This window comes from Bufo bufo, chromosome 6, assembly GCF_905171765.1.
Source record: "Bufo bufo chromosome 6, aBufBuf1.1, whole genome shotgun sequence".
Taxonomy (NCBI): domain Eukaryota; kingdom Metazoa; phylum Chordata; class Amphibia; order Anura; family Bufonidae; genus Bufo; species Bufo bufo.
In genome coordinates this window covers 37,434,415-37,457,556 of record NC_053394.1, presented here as the reverse complement: position 1 = coordinate 37,457,556, position 23,142 = coordinate 37,434,415, and the positions used below count along the sequence as shown (strand labels likewise).

Genomic DNA, 23,142 nt, shown 5'->3' with positions numbered 1-23,142 from the left:
TTCGCCACAGCAAATCATGAAGCTACCATCATAGGAAAAAAAAAGCAATCTCTAAACCTAAAGGGGTTCTCCGGGCTTTTGGTATTGACGACTTATCCTCAAGATACCCCCGCCGATCAACTGTATGAGGAGACGGCGCATGCAGTGTGCACGTATTTTCTCCTGTCTCTCTTCCTGCTCTATCCTGAGGATAGGTCAATATTAAAAGCCCAGAGAGCTCCCTTAAAGTATAACTGTCATTTCAGTTTATTTTTAATACTGGGTAGGGACAGGGATGTTAAGCATTTTTTGTAATCTACTTTATTAGGGAAAGATGCTTTTTTGTAGGATGTAAAGAGTCTCCTTAGCAAAGCTCTAATGGAGTGTTGCTAAGAAGAGTCTGTCTTCAGTCTTGAGTCTTCAGTCCTAATGAGCGCTGAAGATGCCTATGTCTAACATACAGAGGCTTCCTTCCTGCCTCTTGTCATTACCCCGGTCCCTGACTATGGACATGTGGCCTAATTATCTGTAGCTGGCCAGCTAAGACCTGTCCTAGGTTGCTAATATAGCTTATATGTTTATACAGCTAGACCTGCCAATAACCTTAATACAGTTCCTATGTTTGTGTGTTAAAGACAAGGGCAGAGTTATTTACAGTAACTTCATGTTTGGATGTCATATAACTGTTATATATATTGTGTTCACAGAAGCAGAAAAGATATTATGCCTTTAAGATTCATTATATGGATGTGAGGTAAGCTCAATGACACAGCAGAAACAACAGAAAGCATAGAGTTAAACTGTTTTTGCTAATCAGGAGTCTTGACCAATCTTAGCCAGCCTCACACAGCCCAGGAGTTTTGACCAATTACAGCCAGCCTCACACACAGCTTGTGTGGGAAATTCCTCTAGCAGGAGCTTATGGAATCATTATTAACCAGAGAGAGGAGCTGAACAGACACACACTCCACTAAGAGCTGAGTTTTATGGAAGCAAGAGGCCAAAATAGGTATTTAAAACAGTTATATAATGTTCCTACTGGTAAAATAGTGATTAGAACTGTATACAGTTATATGTGTGTTTACTTACAGTTCCACCAATTGCAAACTACAAAGTTCACAATACAAATTCAAATTCATATTGCAATCCAAATTGCATACAACCATACCAGATCATACTCAACCAATCTGCAAATAGTTACTACTAACTGCATACTGCAAATTGCGACGATAATTCAGCAAGTGAACTATTAGTTAGACCTTAGATATACATCTCAGAGAGATCGTAAAGTGCTTAAACTGAGAGTACAGATACTGAAGAAAGAAATATATCCACTATTTTTATGTTGAATGACAAGATTGAACAGTTGAACCACCATCTTATGCATAACGCCATTTTATGAATCTTTATGCAGCATGTGTTTTGTATATGGACTATCTGCTGTGGAGGCGGCAGTGTAATATATGAAGAAAAGTTAAAGTTAATAAAGAAGTTATTTCAAGAATTTGGTGTGCTTTTTAAACCCACTGCTTTCATAGAACGGCGCTAGAGGAATTACAGAGTAATAGACAGTCTGGTTAGACTAAAAAGTCAGAGATATCAAAATTCTTCTAATGCCACAGCACAAAAGGCACTTCATAGTGCTGCGCCTGCCACACTATCACTGCCCATCACCCTGCCTGTCTGACTTGTTACACACAGGCCTCTTCAGCGCTAATTAAAACATTGAATACTGAAGACAGACTCCCCTTAGCAATGCTCAAAGCTTTTGCTAAGAAAACTCTTAAACCCCTTGTACAAATAAACATCTTTCTAAAGTATATTTCAAAAATGCTTACCTTCCTGTCCCTTTACTATATTAACTATAAAATGCAACAACACTTACACTAAGTGTTATAGGTAAATATGGCTCTCAGCCAGAACCTCAACCTGATGACCACACAAATATGTCTAATAATTGGATATAGTGTATATTGATATCCAGTGGTATTCACCCATTGAGTGATATCAGCATGGCCAGTAGCCATTTGGTCATTGCGTCCCTTGTTAGCATATCAATGGCAGGAAGGGCACATTGTAAAAGCAGTTGGACAACATTCTCTTGGCCAACAGATTGGGAAGATATTTGGGTGGTCACAGGGCGGAGTCCATGGTTGGGGCTGGGACACAGGAAGATATATGCTATAAGAAACTTGGGGACTCTCTCTCGCTCTCTCTTCCTGCCAGCCACTTGGACCAACAGCACTTTAGGAGCAAGCTAAGTTATATGTCTGCTTATGTGTGTATGTATATAAGTATAATATCCAAGTAGACTTTGTGAGTGTACAGTACATATAGATATTTGTAGTCTGCGATTGTATTACCAGTAGATTATATATATGCTGTTTATGCATGAGTCACTATACAGTATGTACATGTACTAATGGTCAGGTACTGGATGTGAGTTGGGTAGAAGAGTACATCCAGTATACAGTATATTGGTGGACTCTGGATATACTGTATATACAGTTGCAAGAAAAAGTATGTGAACCCTTGGTCATAAAATGTGATCTGATCTTCATCTAAGTCACAACAATAGACAATCACAGTCTGCTCAAACTAATAACACACAAAGAATTAAATGTTACCATGTTTTTATTGAACACACCATGTAAACATTCACAGTGCAAGTATGTGAACCCCTAGACTAATGAAATCTCCAAGAGCTAATTGAAGTGAGGTGTCAGCCAACTGTAGTCCAATCAATGAGATGAGATTGGAGGTGATGGTTACAGCTGCCCTGCCCTATAAAAGACACACACCAATTTTGGGTTTGCTTTTCACAAGAATCATTGCCTGATGTGAATGATGCCTCGCACAAAAGAGCTCTCAGAAGACCTACGATTAAGAATTGTTGACTTGCATAAAGCTGGAAAGGGTTATAAAAGTATCTCCAAAAGCCTTGCTGTTCATCAGTCCACAGTAAGACAAATTGTCTATAAATGGAGAAAGTTCAGCACTGCAGCTACTCTCCCTAGGAGTGGCCGTCCTGTAAAGATGACTGCAAGAGCAAAGCGCAATCTGCTCAATGAGGTGAATAAAAATCCTAGAGTGTCAGCTAAAGACTTACAAAAGTCTCTGGCATATGCTAACATCCCTGTTAGCGAATCTACGATACGTAAAACACTAAACAAGAATGGATTTCATGGGAGGATACCACAGAGGAAGCTACTGCTGTCCAAAAAAACATTGCTGCACGTTTACAGTTTGCAAAAGAGCACCTGGATGTTCCACAGCAGTACTGGCAAAATATTCTGTGGACAGATGAAACCAAATTTGAGTTGTTTGGAAGAAACACACAACACTATGTGTGGAGAAAAAGAGGCACAGCACACCAACATCAAAACCTCATCCCAACTATGAAGTATGGCGGTGGGGGCATCATGGTTTGGGGCTGCTTTGCTGCGTCAGGACCTGGACGGATTGCTATCATCGAAGGAAAAATGAATTCCCAAGTTTATCAAGACATTTTGCAGGAGAACTTTAGGCCATCTGTCCACCAGCTGAAGCTCAACAGAAGATGGGTGTTGCTACAGGACAACGACCCAAAGCATTGAAGTAAATCAACAACAGAATGGCTTAAACAGAAGAAAATACGCCTTCTGGAGTGGCCAAGTCAGAGTCCTGACCTCAACCCGATTGAGATGCTGTGGCATGACCTCAAGAAAGCGATTCACACCAGACGTCCAAAGAATATTGCTGAACTGAAACAGTTCTGTAAAGAGGAATGGTCAAGAATTACTCCTGACCGTTGTGCACGTCTGATCTGCAACTACAGGAAACGTTTGGTTGGAGTTATTGCTGCCAAAGGAGGTTTAACCAGTTATTAAATCCAAGGGTTCACATACTTTTTCCACCTGCACTGTGAATGTTTACATGGTGTGTTCAATAAAAACATGGTAACATTTAATTCTTTGTGTGTTATTAGTTTGAGCAGACTGTGATTGTCTATTGTTCTAACTTAGATGAAGATCAGATCACATTTTATGACCAATTTGTGCAGAAATCCATATCATTCCAAAGGGTTCACATACTTTTTCTTGCAACTGTACATACACATTATTAACCACATTTGCTTAGCATCCAGGGAGGGCAGGAACCGAGGCAGCTGTGTGTGGTTGTGTCATCTATGTACTGCCTTATTTGTAGTGTCTGTATCTTCATGTATAATGTGCATTGCTTTGTTATCTCTATGTTATCAGTAAACTATTTTTATATTTAAGTATCTGTGAGGGTTGTATGTTACTCCTGGGGTATATGAAGGACTGGAGGGGTGTATATAATACACAGAATAAGCGGATTATATAGGAAACAAAGACAACAGTTTAGGAACAGAATAAAAGGGACGGAATACAGAGATAGACATAAATCTCTAATTTCGATAAGTACAACCTCCCTTTATCACTAAGTAATAGCTGTCTTATTTTCAAGTCTTACTGCTGGTCATGTTTGGGAAAGACTGGAGGAATTGCCCTATTTCTCCTGCTAAAACCTTCCTATCCCATTGGGGAAACAATAGGATCTGACAGGTAAAAAGCCAACCTATAGGATCCTGTTTTATCTTTGTGGCAAATATGACAAGAATCTTATGAAACTCCTTGTACACAGGGCTGCACCTAGCCTTTCTGCTGCCTGAGGCGAAAACTCAAACAGCACCCCCCCTCCCCCAATGCCAATTTCTTAGCCTAATCCATTCTCTTCGGCCCATAGACCTTCAGCTGCCCCCCCCCCACCCCCAGCCCATTGCCCCTGATGCCTGAGGCGACCGCCTCACCTGGCAACCCTGCTTATACATTTGAGTAAATTTGAAGAAAATTAGTGGGGGACATTATCCTGGCCGAGTTAGACATCATTATCCTCATGACTTTCCTTACCTTTTTTGAGAGATCGCTGGTTTCTGAGATGGAAGAGATGAAAAGAATAAGAACCTGAAGACCAAACGAGATGAAAAACAAACAGAACCGGGGAAGATCCGGAATATCTCCCTGTTAATAAAAAGAAGAGACGTATGAAAACGTTTTATAGGAGACGGACATGTTGTGGTCATATCCAAATACTCATCGTGTGCACCTTGATGCTGTGTAGAGTCTTTGAGATGACCATCCAAAACATGTCAATAGTTGCTGTACAGTAGGTTTTTTTCTGCAGTTTTCAACCTTTGCAATCCAAAGATTGAAAGTAGAGGGAGATCCACTATGGCAAAAAATTAATCCCCTAAAACCAGCCTATTTCAAGTGGTTATTGCTGTGGCAGTTTTCAGCCAGATAACACCGACAGCATTATGTCAGTGTTAAACGGTACATTCCAGAACTGTGAGGGTTACATAGGATCATAAATCAATAAAATGCTATGCATTCCTATCAGTGCTATGTAGGTCAGGACGGGAGCTCTCACGGACATAAAGTCAGGTCCATAAATATTGGGACATCGACACAATTCTAACATTTTTGGCTCTATACAAAACCACAATGGATTTGAAATGAAACGAACAAGATGTGCTTTAACTGCAGACTGTCAGCTTTAATTTGAGGGTGAACGGTGTAGGAATTACAACAGTTTGCATATGTGCCTCCCACTTGTTAAGGGACCAAAAGTAATGGGACAATTGGCTTCTCAGCTGTTCCATGGCCAGGTGTGTGTTATTCCCTCATTATCCCAATTACAATGAGCAGATAAAAGGTCCAGAGTTCATTTCACGTGTGCTATTTGCATTTGGAATCTGTTGCTGTCAACTTTCAAGATGAGATCCAAAGAGCTGTCACTATCAGTGAAGCAAGCCATCATTAGGCTAAAAACACAAAACAAACCCATCAGAGAAATAGCAAAAACATGAGGGGTGGCCAAAACAACTGTTTGGAACATTCTTAAAAAGAAGGAACGCACCGGTGAGCTCAGCAACACCAAAAGACCCGGAAGACCACAGAAAACAACTGTGGTGGATGACAGAAAAATTCTTTCCTGGTGAAGAAAATACCCTTCACAACAGTTGGTCAGATCAAGAACACTCTCCAGGAGGTAGGTGTATGTGTGTCAAAGTCAACAATCAAGAGAGGACTTCACCAGAGTGAATACAGAGGGTTCACCACAAGATGAAAACCATTGGTGAGCCTCAAAAACAGGAAGGCCAGATTAGAGTTTGCCAAACGACATCTAAAAAAGCCTTCACAGTTCTGGAACAACAGCCTATGGACAGATGAGACCAAGATCAACTTGTACCAGAGTGATGGGAAGAGAAGAGTATGGAGAAGGAAAGGAACTGTTCATGATCCTAAGCATACCACCTCATCAGTGAAGCATGGTGGTTGTAGTGTCATGGCGTGGGCATGTATGGCTGCCAATGGAACTGGTTCTCTTGTATTTATTGATGATGTGACTGCTGACAAAAGCAGCAGGATGAATTCTGAAGTGTTTTGGGCAATATTATCTGCTCATATTCAGCCAAATGCTTCAGAACTCATTGGACGGCGCTTCACAGTGCAGATGGACAATGACCCAAAGCATACTGCAAAAGCAACCAAAGAGTTTTCTATGGGAAAGAAGTGGAATGTTATGCACATATGCAAACTGTTGTAAATCCTACACCGTTCACCTGATTTGGATGTAAACACCCTCAAATTAAAGCTGACAGTCTGCAGTTAAAGCACATCTTGTTCATTTCATTTCAAATCCATTGTGGTGGTGTATAGAGCCAGAAATGTTAGAATTGTGTTGATGTCCCAATATTTATGGACCTGACTGTATGCTTCAAGTTCAATGCATTAAACTCGCTCGTGTGAAACCAGCCTTAGGGAATTAAAAAATCTGTCACAGAAAATGTGATCGTGATCAGGGGTGGTTGTCTGAAAGCCGTGGTCTCCTGGAGAGGTTTAGTTTCATTACTATAAAATATATTAGCATTATATAGTATTCTATAAAGTCTTTCATATTATATGGTATTTTACATGAAATAGGGTTTAATGCGCCATTTTATATTACATAGGGGGTCATTTATTAACCTGAAATACGCCTATATTAGAAAGGTTATTTGCGCCGCAATGTGCGACTTTTCCCCACTTACCCCAGGTCTAAAAAAGTGGGCGTGATGTGGGTGAGCCAATTAGGCGTAGAAAATGGTCTAAATGTAAGCCAGCAAGGAAGCCGTCTTAAATTTAGACTGGTGCTGGATGTGCCGAAGTTATGTAGAGGCTGGCGCCTCTTCACCAGATATCGTCATTATTAAGTGTAAAACGCCTGTCTTAATAAATGTTTTATATTGTTACATTATTTTTATAATATATAATGTTTTTCATTGTATAGTGTTCTATATCATACAGTGTTTTAAATTATATGCCGTCTAATATTATGTATTTTTTATATTATATCTTATTTTTATTATAAAGTGTTTTATATGACATGGTGTTTATATTATAAAGTGTTTCATATTATAGCATGTTATATTTTATTTTACATTACCTAACATTTTATATTATTTTATGATGTAGTGTTTTATATTATATATTTATATTGTTTCATATTATATTGTTTTACAATATACATAGTTTTATATTACAAGGGGGTTTATATTAGCTATTGTTTTATATTACATTGTGTTTTATATTATGTTATAATATATAGTGTTTTAAATTCTATGGGGCTTTATATTCTCAAGTGTTCTATATTTGGTGTTTTTTATATTATCCAATCTTTTACATTATATTATATATATATATATATATATATACACTCACCTAAAGAATTATTAGGAACACCTGTTCTATTTCTCATTAATGCAATTATCTAGTCAACCAATCACATGGCAGTTGCTTCAGTGCATTTAGGGGGGTGGTCCTGGTCAAGACAATCTCCTGAACTCCAAACTGAATGTCAGAATGGGAATGAAAGGTGATTTAAGCAATTTTGAGCGTGGCATGGTTGTTGGTGCCAGACGGGCCGGTCTGAGTATTTCACAATCTGCTCAGTTACTGGGATTTTCACGCACAACCATTTCTAGGGTTTACAAAGAATGGTGTGAAAAGGGAAAAACATCCAGTATGCGGCAGTCCTGTGGGCGAAAATGTCTTGTGGATGCTAGAGGTCAGAGGAGAATGGGCCGACTGATTCAAGCTGATAGAAGAGCAACGTTGACTGAAATAACCACTCATTACAACCGAGGTATGCAGCAAAGCATTTGTGAAGCCACAACACGCACAACCTTGAGGCGGATGGGCTACAACAGCAGAAGACCCCACCGGGTACCACTCATCTCCACTACAAATAGGAAAAAGAGGCTACAATTTGCACGAGCTCACCAAAATTGGACTGTTGAAGACTGGAAAAATGTTGCCTGGTCTGATGAGTCTCGATTTCTGTTGAGACATTCAAATGGTAGAGTCCGAATTTGGCGTAAACAGAATGAGAACATGTATCCATCCTCTGATGGCTACTTCCAGCAGGATAATGCACCATGTCACAAAGCTCGAATCATTTCAAATTGGTTTCTTGAACATGACAATGAGTTCACTGTACTAAAATGGCCCCCACAGTCACCAGATCTCAACCCAATAGAGCATCTTTGGGATGTGGTGGAACGGGAGCTTCGTGCCCTGGATGTGCATCCCTCAAATCTCCATCAACTGCAAGATGCTATCCTATCAATATGGGCCAACATTTCTAAAGAATGCTATCAGCACCTTGTGGAATCAATGCCACGTAGAATTAAGGCAGTTCTGAAGGCAAAAGGGGTTCCAACACCGTATTAGTATGGTGTTCCTAATAATTCTTTAGGTGAGTGTGTATATATATATAGTTTGGCATTGCATAGTGTTTCAGATCATAAACTGTTCTATATTACCTGGTGCTTTTTATTTTTTTATATATAGTTTTATATTAGATGGTGTTTATATGATAATATTACATTAGATGGTGTTTTATATTATATAGAGTTTAATAATAAATGGTGTTTTATAATATATAGTGTTTTATATGGTACAACGTTATTACTTACATTCAGTGCAACTCGGATTAGAGACTGAAATGGAAAAATCCCACAAACGACGGAAAGAGTCCAGAAGATGAAGAGGGCTCCAGTGTCTGTCCGGACACAGTGCCTTCGGCCATGGTGGACTATTAATACCAAGATCTAAGTGCACAGGAAGATGTACAATCAGACTACATGTTTTGAGTGCCAATATAAGACATAAATTATTCTGAATAGAGATGAGGAGTATATCAGGTCACATTCACACAAGGCACACTTGTTATTGAGTTTGGTGCAAATCTCCTGGGGACCTTTGGAATACAGACAGCAACTAATCTGAACAGGCAGAGCTGCAGTGCAAAGCATAGGGGAGGGAAAAATCAATAGCCCGTGCCTCACAAACACACAAACTCCATTCTAATGTTTTCCAGGCCAGAGGTGAAAAATGATTGTACTAGTATTTTATATAACATTCAGGACAGATCATCCAAACAGTTCTTACCCATGTTACAGCATGGAGGGCCGGATTTACATAGAGGACGGTAGGAAGTATTTTGGCAGAGTTGGCGCTTGACTGTCCGTCCACATGTTCTGATATTGTGATGCCGATTCCAGCAATCGAAGTGCATAAAAGTAATAACGTCAGGATCTGTAAAAGAGGAAACGTAAACCTAAAGGGACAGGTTCACACTGTAATCAATACCAGACACAACCTGTGGACAGGAGTGGCGCTGTTTCTGGGCTAATCTCGGACAAACCCTTTGACCCTTTTCAAATCAAAAGAACACGAAATTTGACAAGGGAAACACAACCTTTTATATCTGTGTGTGTACACCTACCTATATTATACCTTCCATCATCCTATAGAGGTGAAACTCGAAAAATTAGAATATCGTGCAAAGTTCATTTATTTCAGTAATGCAACTTAAAAAGGTGAAACTAATATATGAGATAGACTCATTACATGCAAAGCGAGATATTTCAAGCCTTTGTTATAATTTGGAGGATTATGGCTTACAGCTTATGAACCCCCAAAGTCACAATCTCAGAAAATGAGAATATTGTGAAAAGGTACAATATTCTAGGCTCAAAGTGTCACACTCTAGTCAGCTAATTAATCCATAACACCTGCAAAGGGTTCCAGAGCCTTTAAATTATTTTTGCAAAATATTCAAATTTTTCGAGTTTCACCTGTATATTACACCACAGCTCAGCTGTGCTCAGGTGGCCTAAAGGTGCCATCACCATCACCGATAGATCTACAGGATTAGATCAAAAATAGTGCCACACCTGTACACAGGTTGTGTCTGGTATTGCAGCTCAATCCCATTCTCTAGAATGAAGCTGTGAAGCTGCAATACCAGGCACAACCCATGCACAGGAATGGCGCTGGGTCTAATACAAAGCAGCCATGTTTTTCTATTATACTGAGCTTTAAGATGGCAACTTTATGTCCCCAACAACATTTTTAGCACCTAAACAGTGCACCTGCAGGGTAGCAGTAATGCTGTCTGTATCCATATGTCCGCGCCTCAATCCTGTAAAATTAATTAGAACATGTCCTATACTTGTCCATTTTGCAAACAAGGATAGGACATTTCTGCAGAAGGGATAAAGAAAATGGCGGCATGCACATGGCTGGTATGCATGGATCGCAAAACATACTAAAGCATATATGGTCGTGTGGCACGAGGCCTAAGTAAAAATGTAAAGGTTGTCCAGGATTAGAAAAAAAGGTTTGATTTTTTTTTCCAGAAACAGCGCCACATCTGTATACAGGTTGTGTCTGGTATAGCAGTTCAATGCATTCACTTGAATACAGATGAGTTGCAATACCAGACACAGCCTATGGACAGATGTGGCACTGTTTTTAGGAAAAAGGGGAAAAAAAGCAAGCAAACCTTTTTTTGTAATCCTGCACAAGAACAACCATTTTATGATCAGGTCGACAGGCCCAAGTGCTCTTTTGTCAGGATTTTAATGTCTGGGTGACTTACCTGCTTGGTCAGATACAGCTTAGTAATAGGGGATTTCACTTTGTCTGATTGACACAAGTTGAGCAGCTGCCAAGGTGCACAAAGCCAAAAGAAGATCAGAGGGATCCAAACCAGAACTGTCTGCTGAAAACATATCGTCAAATCCGGATCAGGACTCTCCAGCAGAGAAGAATTCTGTGAAGAGAAGAAGAGTCAGGACTCCAGGCTTTGTAGACCAGAGATGACTTGTAAACCTTTATCTATGTAGTGGTAATCATATTTGCTTTCCTATGAACAGTGGCATCAGGTAGATCCTAAAGAAGTGACGTCCAGTGTACAATATTTTTAAAATCCTATCATCCATCGATACAGGACACACCCTAAACTAATGCGTTTCAATCACAAGTAATGTAAAAAATAAATAAATAAACAGCCTAGAATCAGACTCAGACTCTAATCAATTCAGACACCCAGCAAGAATAAAGACCCCAGGCTTAGACTCCAAAATAAATTCAAACTCCAGATCAGACCCCCAACATGAAAGTCCCTAAGCTCAGACAAAAATAAATCCAGACTCAAGATCAGACTCTACTTTAAATACAGGCCCCAGACTAAGCCTCAAAACAACCCTAGGCCCAAAAATAGATTCAAACCACAGAGCAAAACTCCAAAATAAATTCAGACTCCAGATCAGACCCCCAACATGAATAAAGACCCTAGGCTCCGACTCCAAAATAAATTCAAACTCCAGGTCAGGCTCTAACTTAAATACAGACCCAGCCTCTTGAATGAAGATAGGTTTTAAGTTCATTATATACAAATATTATATGAACCATCCTTAAAACAAACTTACATAATTAGGGTCTATTCCGATTACATAAATTCAATACATGTAACAATTAACATTTCTTGCAACAATTAGGCGATACTCTCAGCCAAGCCAGTATCAGCCTAAACCTACAAGACCCAACAGGTGTTTTCTGGAAGTTGAATATATTCATGACCTAAACTCAGGATAGGCCATCAATATTAGGTTGGTGGGGGCCCGACTTACGGCAAGTGGTACCTTGGAACTGTACCAGAGTTCTGTTATTACCTAAAGTCTCGTAAAACTTCGCAAAGTAATAACTTTGGCTCATCGGAGCCAATACATTCTGATACTGTACTGAGCGCCCGCTCAGTCTTAGGCGAATCGACTTCGGATGTTTAATCCGAAGTCTATTCGCTCATCCCTAATTGTCACTTATTTTGTGCCAGTAAATGTTTTGCAGTTAGCAAAAAATATATAATATTATACTTCTGCTTTTATCCTCTTAGAAAAAAAAAATAAACAAACCCCAACATACAGTGTACTGTTTTTAGCCTGAGAAAATCCTCCTATTACTACCAGTGGCTCACTGTCTAGGGTTTTATTCTCCCATAAAGAAGGTCCTGGGTCCAAGACCTGGCTGTGACACTTTGGCCTCTTTCACACGGCCGTCACGTGTGAGGGCCGGATAGGATGCGGGTGCGCGGGAAAATTCAAGATTTTTCCGGGCGAGTGCAAAGCATTTTAATGCGTTTTGCACGCGCGTGAGAAAAATCGCCATGTTTGGTACCCAGACCCGAACCCGGACTTCTTCACAGAAGTTCGGGTTTGGGTTAGATGCTGTGTATATTTTATTATTTTCCCTTATAGCATGGTTTTTAGGGAAAATAATAGCATTCTTAATACAGAATGCATAGTAAAATAGTGATGAAGGGGTTAATTTTTTTTTAAAATAATTAAACTCACCTCATCCACTTGTTCGCTGCTGCCCAGCTCATCTTATTTCTTCTTCTTTGAGAACCTGGGAGAAAAGGACTTTTGGTGACGTCACTGCGCTCATCACATGGTCCATCACCATGGTGATGGACCATGTGATGGAGCATGTGATGAGCGCAGTGACGTCACCAAAGGTCCTTTTCCTCCCAGGTCATCAAAGAAGAAGAAAGAAGACGAGTCGGGCAGCGCGAACAAGTGGATGAGGTGAGTTTAATTATATTTTTTTATTTTTTAACCCCTCCATCACTATTTTACTAAGCATTCTGTATTAAGAATGCAATTATTTTCCCTTATAACCATGTTATAAGGGAAAATAATAAAGATCGGGTCCCCATCCCGATCATCTCCTAGCAACCATGCGTGAAAATCGCACCGCATCCGCACTTGCTTGCGGAATTCTCGCACGCATCCGCACCCACACGGAATTCTCGCACGTGTGAAAGGGGTCTTTAAGAGATAGAATAAAAGTTAAATAATAGGTGTATCCTCAAGCCCTGACAGTACTCGGGATACTCCCACCTCATTATCATAGTGCTGACTCAATATATGGGATCAGACAGCAGAGCAGGGACTTCTAACCCATATAGCGACCCCAGATATGGTGTCAGCTAGAGAGCAGAGTAAGGAATTACATACTGATGCTTCAATGTGCTGGTAAAAATTAATTTAACATTGGCCTCCTGCCACAAATACTAATTAAGTTGGTCAGGTGGCAACTCTACTTGTGCTGCCAACAGAGCATTGACCCTTTCAGGCATAGACCACATCAGACCTCTGAAGGTGTCCTGTCACTATCTAGCAGCTAAACCTTTAGTTTCTGTACACTGCGATGTGGGACCTCCGTGGATTCCACTTTTTTTTCCAGCACAATCCCATGGATCCACAATCAGATCTGAAGAATTTGGAGGCCAACTCATCACCTTGATATTTGTTATGTTCCTCAAACTATTCCTAATCTTATTTTGCATGGTGGCCAGGGAATTATCCTGTTTAGAGAGCGTGCTGCCAAAGGGGAATAGTTTTTTCATTTGTGTCCTTTTCTATGCAAACAACACGTGTTTGGTGAGCCAATGTTGTCCCATGCTAACGCAACAGAGAGAAGTAATACAGATCTGCGGAAGGGTTGTTTGGCTGATACCAATCTACTGTCTATAGTGTAATGACCCAGAGCGCTATTACCACTTCTCCAGCCCGCTACTGTCTCCTATGAATAATCCAATGTCATCTGTGTCTTTATTGCAGGTCTTTCACATTGTGAATTCCTATTTCCTATTATGTTATGTAACTGTATATGTTCCTGTAATGTACCTGGTTCACCAGTAGGTGGCAGCAGACTTGGCAGAGCTACATTTGCAGAGGATGGAACCTTCTTGCCATTCTAATGCTCCCTCTAAGGCTACTTTCACACCTGCGTTCAGGTGTCCGCTCGTGAGCTCCGTTTGAAGGGGCTCACGAGCGGTCCCGAACGCAGCCGTCCAGCCCTGATGCATTCTCAATGGAGGCGGATCCACTGAGAATGCATCCGCCTGCCAGCGCTCAGCCTCCGCTCCGCTCAGTGAGCGGACACCTGAACGCTGCTTGCAGCGTTCGGGTGCCCGCCTGGCCGTGCGGAGGCGAACGGATCCGTCCAGACTTATAATGGAAGTCAATGGGGACGGATCCGTTTGAAGATGACACAGTATGGCTCAATCTTCAAACGGATCCGTCCCCCATTGACTTTCAATGTATAGTCAAAACTGATCCGTTTGCATTATCATGAACAAAAAAAAAAAATATATATTTTTTTTTTTTTGTTCATGGTTATGCAAACGGATCCGTTCTGAACGGATGCAAGCGTTTGCATTATAGGAGCGGATCCGTCTGTGCAGACACCAGACGGATCCGCTCCTAACGCAAGTGTGAAAGTAGCCTAAGGAGGGGACGGTTCTAGTTAGGAAAGAGTCTATCTTACCCCCTGCTAGGGGAAGGAAGAAGGAGTACGTCCCTCCTGGACATGCTATGCCCAGGCCAGCTAGAGCACCTTTAGCTCTGCTGGATGTGGAGGCCACAGCTTGAAGCTTCAGAAGCCAGGAGTAAAGTTCCCTGGACAAACTTAGAGATATTCTACAGAGAGAAGTTGCAGCATTCTGTAGAAACAGAGATTCCTTTTCAGCCTCTTAGTACAGCAGAGTCAGAGAGCAACCAGAGTTTATGCTAAAGCCTGCTGGGAACCAAAACAAAGTCTGTAAATCGTTTGGAGAAACATTTATTGAAAGTAAAGCTGCTGTTGAACTTCATACAAGGTCTGGACTCAATTTATTCTATTGCACCTAATCGTGTTGGTGTCATGAACACCAGGGACCCTACTGCCAAGGAACCTTAACAAAAACCCATTCTACTCAGGGCACCAGAAACACCATCTGGCGGGATTCCCTGGACAACAGAGTGTGCCCCGAAGGAACTGGTGCTGTCCTTTCCATCACTGAACGCCGGCCCAGGGATGCTCTGCTAACCGTGAGTAAAAGACTACTACAACCCCAATCGGCCCATCGTGCCTCACGTGCTGCCCCTTGCAGACCCGGGCGCTGCAATAGCAGTGATTTCTAACATCCATCACTCTAGCTGTTGTGAAACTACAACTCCCAGCATGCTCTATTCATTTCTATGAAATTCTGAGAACAGCCAAGCAAGTGTGCATCCTGGGAGTTGTAGTTTTACCACAGCTGGAGTGCTGGAGGTTAGCCATCACAGGTCTATAGCCACAAGCATATACTCTACTCTAAAGTGCTATGAGATACTTCATTGGCGTTCCACCATTTTCTACCTCTTAGGGGTGTCATTTAAAAACTGGAAGTTCTAAGAACATTGTACCGTACTGTAGAGGGAACCTGAAACCTGAGAGAACCTGATGTTGTTGTAGAATACAGGTGGACTCTGCTCCAGGAACCCCTGCTGATCAGCTGTTTGAGGAGGCCGCGGCTTCCTATGGTGTAAATGAGTGGCGTATATTGAATCATAAATGACCCCCATTGTGCCTGGTTTATCAGTGAATTTCCTGGTGACAGATCCTCCTTAATATTAGGAACCCATACCAGGTGCCATAATACTAGTAATTTGCCCTTGTCACCCAATGTTTTGAGATTTTTAAAATGTAATTTTATTTAAAAAAAATATTGGCTCCTAACATCAATGATAATAAATAAAATCTATATTTCCAAAGGAAGATCAACGAAACATCAGTTGCCCTGTAACTGAATTCCTGGGCATAGAACTATAAAAAAAAATTCTGGAGCCTTTCACCGCTCAACTATATTAATAGCTTGTGTCGTAATTTTAAGCTCCTGGATCCCATTGCAAAATCATGTGCCACTTAAAATCCTGGTATCTTCTCATAGGGCAGAAGATTCTTTATGTCCTCACAGTCATTAGGACCCATGTATGACTTCTACACCCCTATAGATATTCTTTTGGTCTGTGTTACTTCATGCGTGGTTTCAAGGTGTTTCCACATCTCATAAAGCCATCTACTACACAAAACATAGAAGAGGATTCTGTACGGTAAGAGCAGCGAGATTATGGAACTCTCTGCCTGAGGAGGAGGTGATGGTGAGTTCACTAAAAGAGTTCAAGAGGGGCCTGGATGTATTTCTGGAGTGTAATAATATTACAGGTTATAGTTACTACAGAGGGGTCGTTGATCCAGGGAGCTATTCTGATTGACTGGTTGGAGTCGGGAAGAAATTTTTTGCACCTAAAATGAGAGCTTTTTTCAGCCTTATAAACTATGTTACTATGATGGCATTGTGCTAGAACATGCCATTACTTCTGAACGGTGGAGACCCTTCAGTGTCTTTACTGGATGGAAGTACAGCCCCACAGCATTCTTCATTGGTTTTAGTGGACGGAAGCACTGCTATGTTGTCCCCCAATCAAAAAAAAAAACATACTAATCGATAGACTGGCTTCAGATAAATTTGCCCCTCCAGTGTGTGTATGATACAGTAAATTAGATTGTGATCCCCATAAGGGACAGGTATAATATATATATATATATATATAGTATGTGAATTCCGGCAGCACTCACTTTAGAGATTATCCGATGCAAGCGTCTCGCCTTTGACAACAGGCTTGTATATTCATAGAAAATCAACGCAGCACTCTTCTTGTAAAAAAACGCAGTGTTTTTATTCACACATGTGACACAAAATAGGCAACGTTTCAATCCCCTTCCGGGATCCTTCTCTAAGCACTTGGCTTGAGAAGGATCCCGGAAGGGGATTGAAACGTTGCCTATTTTGTGTCACATGTGTGAATAAAGACACTGCGTTTTTTACGAGAAGAGTGCTGCGTTGATTTTCTATGAATATATATATATATTAATATATTACATTGCATACAGTGCCATGAAATGCATTCAGGGCCGGCGCCACCTGTAAGGCGACCTAGGCAGCCGCCTAGGGCGCAATTTAGCAGGGGGCGCCGGCCCCGTGCGGTATAAAAAAAAGCGTTGCTGCAAGTTATTTTATTTAAGTACGGCGGCGGCGGGCCCTCCCCTGAGAGTGACAAGGGAGTGGGAGGGGGGAATGAGAGTGACAATGGAGTGGGGGGATGAAAGTGACAAGGGAGGGGGGGGAATTATGAGAGTGACAAGGGAGTGGGGGGGGTGAGAGTGACAAGGGAGTAGTGGGAGGAAATGATGAGAGTGACAAGGGAGTGGGGGGGAATGAGAGTGACAAGGGAGTGGGGGGGAATGAGAGTGATAAAGAAGGGGGGGAGGAAATGATGAGAGTAACAAGGGAGTGGGGGGAATGAGAGTGACAAGGGAGGGGGGAATGAGAGTGACAAGTGGGGGGGAAATGAGAGTGACAAGGGAGGGGGATGAGAGTGACAAGGGAGGGGGGAATGAGAGTGACAAGTGGGGGGGAAATGAGAGTGACAAGGGAGGGAGGGGAGAGAAGAGAGTGACAAGGGAGGGGGGAGAAGAGAGTGACAAGGGAGGGGGGAGAAGAGAGTGACGAGGGAGGGGGGAGAAGAGAGTGACGAGGTAGGGGGGGAGAAGAAAGTGACAAAGGAGGGAGGGGGGAGAAGAGAGTGACAAGGGAGGGAGGGGGGAGAAGAGAGTGACGAGGGAGGGGGGAGAAGAGAGTGACGAGGGAGGGGGGAGAAGAGAGTGACGAGGGAGGGGGGAGAAGAGAGTGACGAGGGAGTGGGGAGAAGAGAGTGACAAGGGAGGGAGGGGGGAGAAGAGAGTGACAAGGGAGGGAGGGGGGAGAAGAGAGTGACAAGGGAGGGAGGGGGGAGAAGAGAGTGACAAGGGAGGGAGGGGGGAGAAGAGAGTGACAAGGGAGGGGGGAGAAGAGAGTGACAAGGGAGGGGGGAGAAGAGAGTGACAAGGGAGGGGGGAGAAGAGAGTGACAAGAGGGGGGGGAGAAGAGAGTGACAAGGGAGGGGGGGAGAAGAGAGTGACAAAGGATGTAGGGGGGAGAAGAGAGTGACAAGGGAGGGGGGGAGAAGAGTGTGACAAGGGAGGGGGGAGAAGAGAGTGACAAGGGAGGGGGGAGAAAAGAGTGACAAGGGAGGGAGGGGGGGAGAAAAGAGTGACAAGGGAGGGAGGGGGGGGAGAAGAGAGTGACAAGGGAGGGGGGGGAGAGTGACAAGGGAGGGAGGGGGGAGAAGAGAGTGACAAGGTGGGGGGAGAAGAGAGTGACGAGGGAGGGGGAAGAAGAGAGTGACAAGGGAGGGGGGAGAAGAGAGTGACAAGGGAGGGAGGGGGGGGGAAAGAGAGTGACAAGGGAGGGGGGAGAAGAGAGTGACAAGGAAGGGGAGAGAAGAGAGTGACAAGGGAGGGGGGAGAAGAGAGTGACAAGGAATTGGAGAGAAGAGAGTGACAAGGGGGGGGAGAGAAGAGAGTGACAAGGGAGGGGGGAGAAGAAAGTGACAAGGGAGGGAGGGGGGAGAAGAGAGTGACAAGGGAGGGAGGGGGAGAAGAGAGTGACAAGGGAGGAGGGAGAAGAGAGTGACAAGGGAGGGGGGAGAAGAGAGTGACAAGGGAGGGGGCAGAAGAGAGTGACAAGGGAGGGGGGAGAAGAGAGTGACAAGGGAGGGAGGGAGGAGAAAAGAGTGACAAGGGAGGAGGGAGAAGAGAGTTACAAGGGAGGGGGGAGAAGAGAGTGACAAGGGAGGGGGGGCGTAGAGAGTGACAAGGGAGGGAGGGGGGAGAAGAGAGTGACAAGGGAGGGGGTGCGTAGAGAGTGACAAGGGAGGGAGGGGGGAGAAGAGAGTGACAAGGGAGGGGGGAGAAGAGTGTGACAAGGGAGGGGGGAGAAGAGAGTGACAAGGGAGGAGGGAGAAGAGAGTTACAAGGGAGGGGGGAGAAGAGAGTGACAAGGGAGGGGGGAGAAGAGAGTGACAAGGAAGGGGGGAGAAGAGTGTGACAAGGGAGGGGGGAGAAGAGTGTGACAAGGGAGGGGGGAGAAGAGTGTGACAAGGGAGGGGGGAGAAGAGTGTGACAAGGGAGGGGGGAGAAGAGAGTGACAAGGGAGGGGGAGAAGAGAGTGACAAGGGAGGGGGGAGAAGAGAGTGACAAGGGAGGGGGGAGAAGAGAGTGACAAGGGAGGGAGGGGGGGAAAGAGAGTGACAAGGGAGGGGGGAGAAGAGAGTGACAAGGAAGGGGAGAGAAGAGAGTGACAAGGGAGGGGGGAGAAGAGAGTGACAAGGAATTGGAGAGAAGAGAGTGACAAGGGGGGGGAGAGAAGAAAGTGACAAGGGAGGGGGGAGAAGAGAGTGACAAGGGAGGGAGGGGGGAGAAGAGAGTGACAAGGGAGGGAGGGGGAGAAGAGAGTGACAAGGGAGGAGGGAGAAGAGAGTGACAAGGGAGGGGGGAGAAGAGAGTGACAAGGGAGGGGGCAGAAGAGAGTGACAAGGGAGGGGGGAGAAGAGAGTGACAAGGGAGGGAGGGAGGAGAAAAGAGTGACAAGGGAGGAGGGAGAAGAGAGTTACAAGGGAGGGGGGAGAAGAGAGTGACAAGGGAGGGGGGGCGTAGAGAGTGACAAGGGAGGGAGGGGGGAGACGAGAGTGACAAGGGAGGGGGTGTGTAGAGAGTGACAAGGGAGGGAGGGGGGAGAAGAGAGTGACAAGGGAGGGGGGAGAAGAGTGTGACAAGGGAGGGGGGAGAAGAGAGTGACAAGGGAGAAGGGAGAAGAGAGTTACAAGGGAGGGGGGGAGAAGAGAGTGACAAGGGAGGGGGGAGAAGAGAGTGACAAGGAAGGGGGGAGAAGAGTGTGACAAGGGAGGGGGGAGAAGAGTGTGACAAGGGAGGGGGGAGAAGAGTGTGACAAGGGAGGGGGGAGAAGAGTGTGACAAGGGAGGGGGGAGAAGAGAGTGACAAGGGAGGGGGAGAAGAGAGTGACAAGGGAGGGGGGAGAAGAGAGTGACAAGGGAGGGGGGGGAGAAGAGAGTGACAAGGGAGGGAGGGGGAGAAGAGAGTCACAAGGGAGGGGGGAGAGAGTGACAAGGGAGGGGGAGAAGAGTGTGACAAGGGAGGGGGGGAGAAGAGAGTGACAAGGGAGGGGGGGAGAGTGACAGGGGGGGGGGAGAAGAGAGTGACAAGGAAGGATGGGGAGAAGAGAGTGACAAGGGAGGGAGGGGGGAGAAGAGAGTGACAAGGGAGTCCCCAGAGCCAGACTGCAGCCATAGACCAGATCATCTTATTGTCCTGGTGGTAAGTAGACAATGCAATATGTTTATTATTTAATTGTTTAGTTATTAATACTACATTAGAAACTAATTTACCTCACATTAAAAGGACACTATAGTCCCAGAACCAGTACAGTTTAATGTAGTGGTACTGGTGTCTATAGCCTGTTCCTGCAGAGAAAAGACACTCTGCAGTACTGGTGGTAAAGGAGCACTATAGTGCCAGGAAAACAAACTCATTTTCCTGGTACTATATAGTTGTTAGGAGTGGGGCACCCTCGTGTCCCCCTCCCACTGGGCTGAAGGGGTTAAAACACCTCACTGGGAACTCTTCTCCCCGATCCTCCTCTCTGCTGCGAATGCGCATGCGCACGCATTCAAAACTATGTTCCGCGTCTTCCCACTGTAATTTTCACAGTGAGAATCGCGGAAGGACCTCTAGCGGCTGTCAGGGAGACAGCTACCAGAAGCTTGATTAACCCTAAGGCCCCTTTCACACGGGCGAGTATTCCTCGCGGAAGCGATGTGTGAGTTGAACACATTGCACCCGCACTGAATACTGACCCAATTATTTCTACGGGGCTGTTCACATGAGCAGTGATTTTCACGCATCCCTTGTGCGTTGCGTGAAAATCGCAGCATGCTCTATATTCTGCATTCTTCACGCAACGCAGGCCCCATAGAAGTGAATGAGGTTGCGTGAAAATCAAGCAAGTGCGGATGCGGTGCGATTTTCACGCACGGTTGCTAGGAGACGATCGGGATGTCGACCCGATCATTATTATTTTCCCTTATAACATGGTTATAAGGGAAAATAATAGCATTCTGAATACAGAATGCATAGTAAAATAGCGCTGGAGGGGTTAAAAAATAAATAAATAAAAATTTAACTCACCTTAGTCCACTTGATCGCGATGCCCGACATCTCCTTCTGTCTCCTTTACTGAACAGGACCTGTGGTGAGCATTCATTACAGGTCAAGGACCTGTGGTGACGTCACTCCGGTCATCACATGATCCATCACATGATCTTTTACCATGGTGATGGATCATGTGATGACCGGAGTGACGTCACCACAGGTCCTTGACCTGTAATGAATGCTCACCTCAGGTCCTGTTCACGATCAAGTGGACTAAGGTGAGTTAAATTTTTTATTTTATTTTTTAACCCCTCCAGCGATGTTTTACTATGCATTCTGTATTCAGAATGCTATTATTTTCCATTAAACCATGTTATAAGGGAAAATAATACAATCTACAGAAAACCGATCCCAAGCCTGAACTTCTGTGAAGAAGTTCGGGTTTGGGTACCAAACACGCGCGATTTTTCTCACACGAGTGCAAAATGCATTACAATGTTTTGCACTCGTGCGGAAAAATCGCGGGTGTTCCCGTAACGCACCCGCACATTTTCTCGCAACGCCCGTCTGAATGAGGCATAAGGGAAACATAGCAGTTCTTTTAATTTAAATGCTGAGAAAGGGGTGGAACATATGTGATGCCATGATATGGGCAGATCATCTGATAAGGGGGGGGCGGCAATTTTTATCTTGCCTAGGGCGGCAAAAATCCTTGCACCGGCCCTGAATGCATTGATGAAAAGTATGTATTACATATTACAAATTCCCTTCAGATCGCCATAACATTTTTTTTTACTCTAGTTATGTTAATCATTTTCCTAACTGCAGAGTTTTCCCTCAACAGCCTCATAAGGCGACTCCTAGAGTTACGTACTCTTTCTTTCGCCATGAAATTTGTTAGATTTTTCTTTTATTCTTATTTGCATATTTGGGGTAAAATGAAGCAGAGAAGATTCAGACAACATATTTTCTGATGTATTAACTCCATGTGCTTAGGAAAAAACTGCCCGTCTATACAGAACAATCGTAACAAGTAGAAATAAGAAGAGAACTTACCCAGAACACAGAGCCGCAGTAGTCATCCAGAGCCTTGGACATTTTTCAAGGTGGGGAGAACAGCCTTCTGCCGCCCGTCCACGGTACCTAGGACAACACTGAGACGTTGGATTATTACATGCCTAGATAATCATCATGGTTTATACCAGTGCACTGTCATCACCCAGTAAGTTTAAAAGCAGTTTAAAAGTCTCTTTCCCCCACCCACTCCAGTTAATACCCTACTGAAGGGACATCTCAGTTCATCAGAGACCTATTGGACTATAGTTAATCGCTTTCCTAACTGCAGAGTTTGTCCTGAATAGACTCAGAAGGCGGCTCCTAGAATAACGTACTCTTTGTATTCTGGTCACGTGACTTTTTTTTTTTAATAGAAACACTGAAGATTGACGACATATGGTCCATTTATAGGGTAGCCAACCGTCCAGAAATTTATGGACAGTCCAAAAACATAGTTAATCAGTCTATGATTTTGTGGTATTTGACTAGATTCTTTTGGTGGTAATTATAATTTTATAGCCCACCATAAATGCTAGTGATGAGTTCTTATGACTATATTGGGCCATACACATTTATTACTTATCTTTATCACTCATTATGGTTTTCTAATTTGTCCATAAAAAGAATTGCTTGTTTGTCGCGATTTTTGAAAAACTCTGGCTGGCAACCCTGTCCATCTAGTCTGTCCTTATATGATTATTTATCTTAGGATAGACTTGTGTTTAGCCCAGGCAAGTTAAAATTCACTTGCTCTCCATTTCCCAACCACATCTGCTGAAAATCAATATACTATATAGAG

The 23,142-nt window shown here is 43.5% G+C and overlaps 1 protein-coding gene across 1 annotated transcript in view; it reads right to left on the bottom strand.

Annotated features, from left to right (window-relative positions):
• LOC121003106 (canalicular multispecific organic anion transporter 1-like) overlaps nt 1–22,539 on the bottom strand; it is a 198,950-nt gene extending 176,411 nt beyond the window's left edge. Inside the window, exons 1-5 of the mRNA XM_040434685.1 lie at nt 22,344–22,539; nt 10,972–11,145; nt 9,477–9,623; nt 9,002–9,136; nt 4,893–5,003 (exon numbers count right to left, since the gene is read on the bottom strand). Of these exons, the coding sequence (XP_040290619.1) occupies nt 4,893–5,003; nt 9,002–9,136; nt 9,477–9,623; nt 10,972–11,145; nt 22,344–22,385 (609 nt within the window). The 5' untranslated portion in view covers nt 22,386–22,539. The remainder of the gene's footprint in view (nt 1–4,892; nt 5,004–9,001; nt 9,137–9,476; nt 9,624–10,971; nt 11,146–22,343) is intronic.
• Between the last annotated feature and the right edge of the window lie 603 nt (nt 22,540–23,142).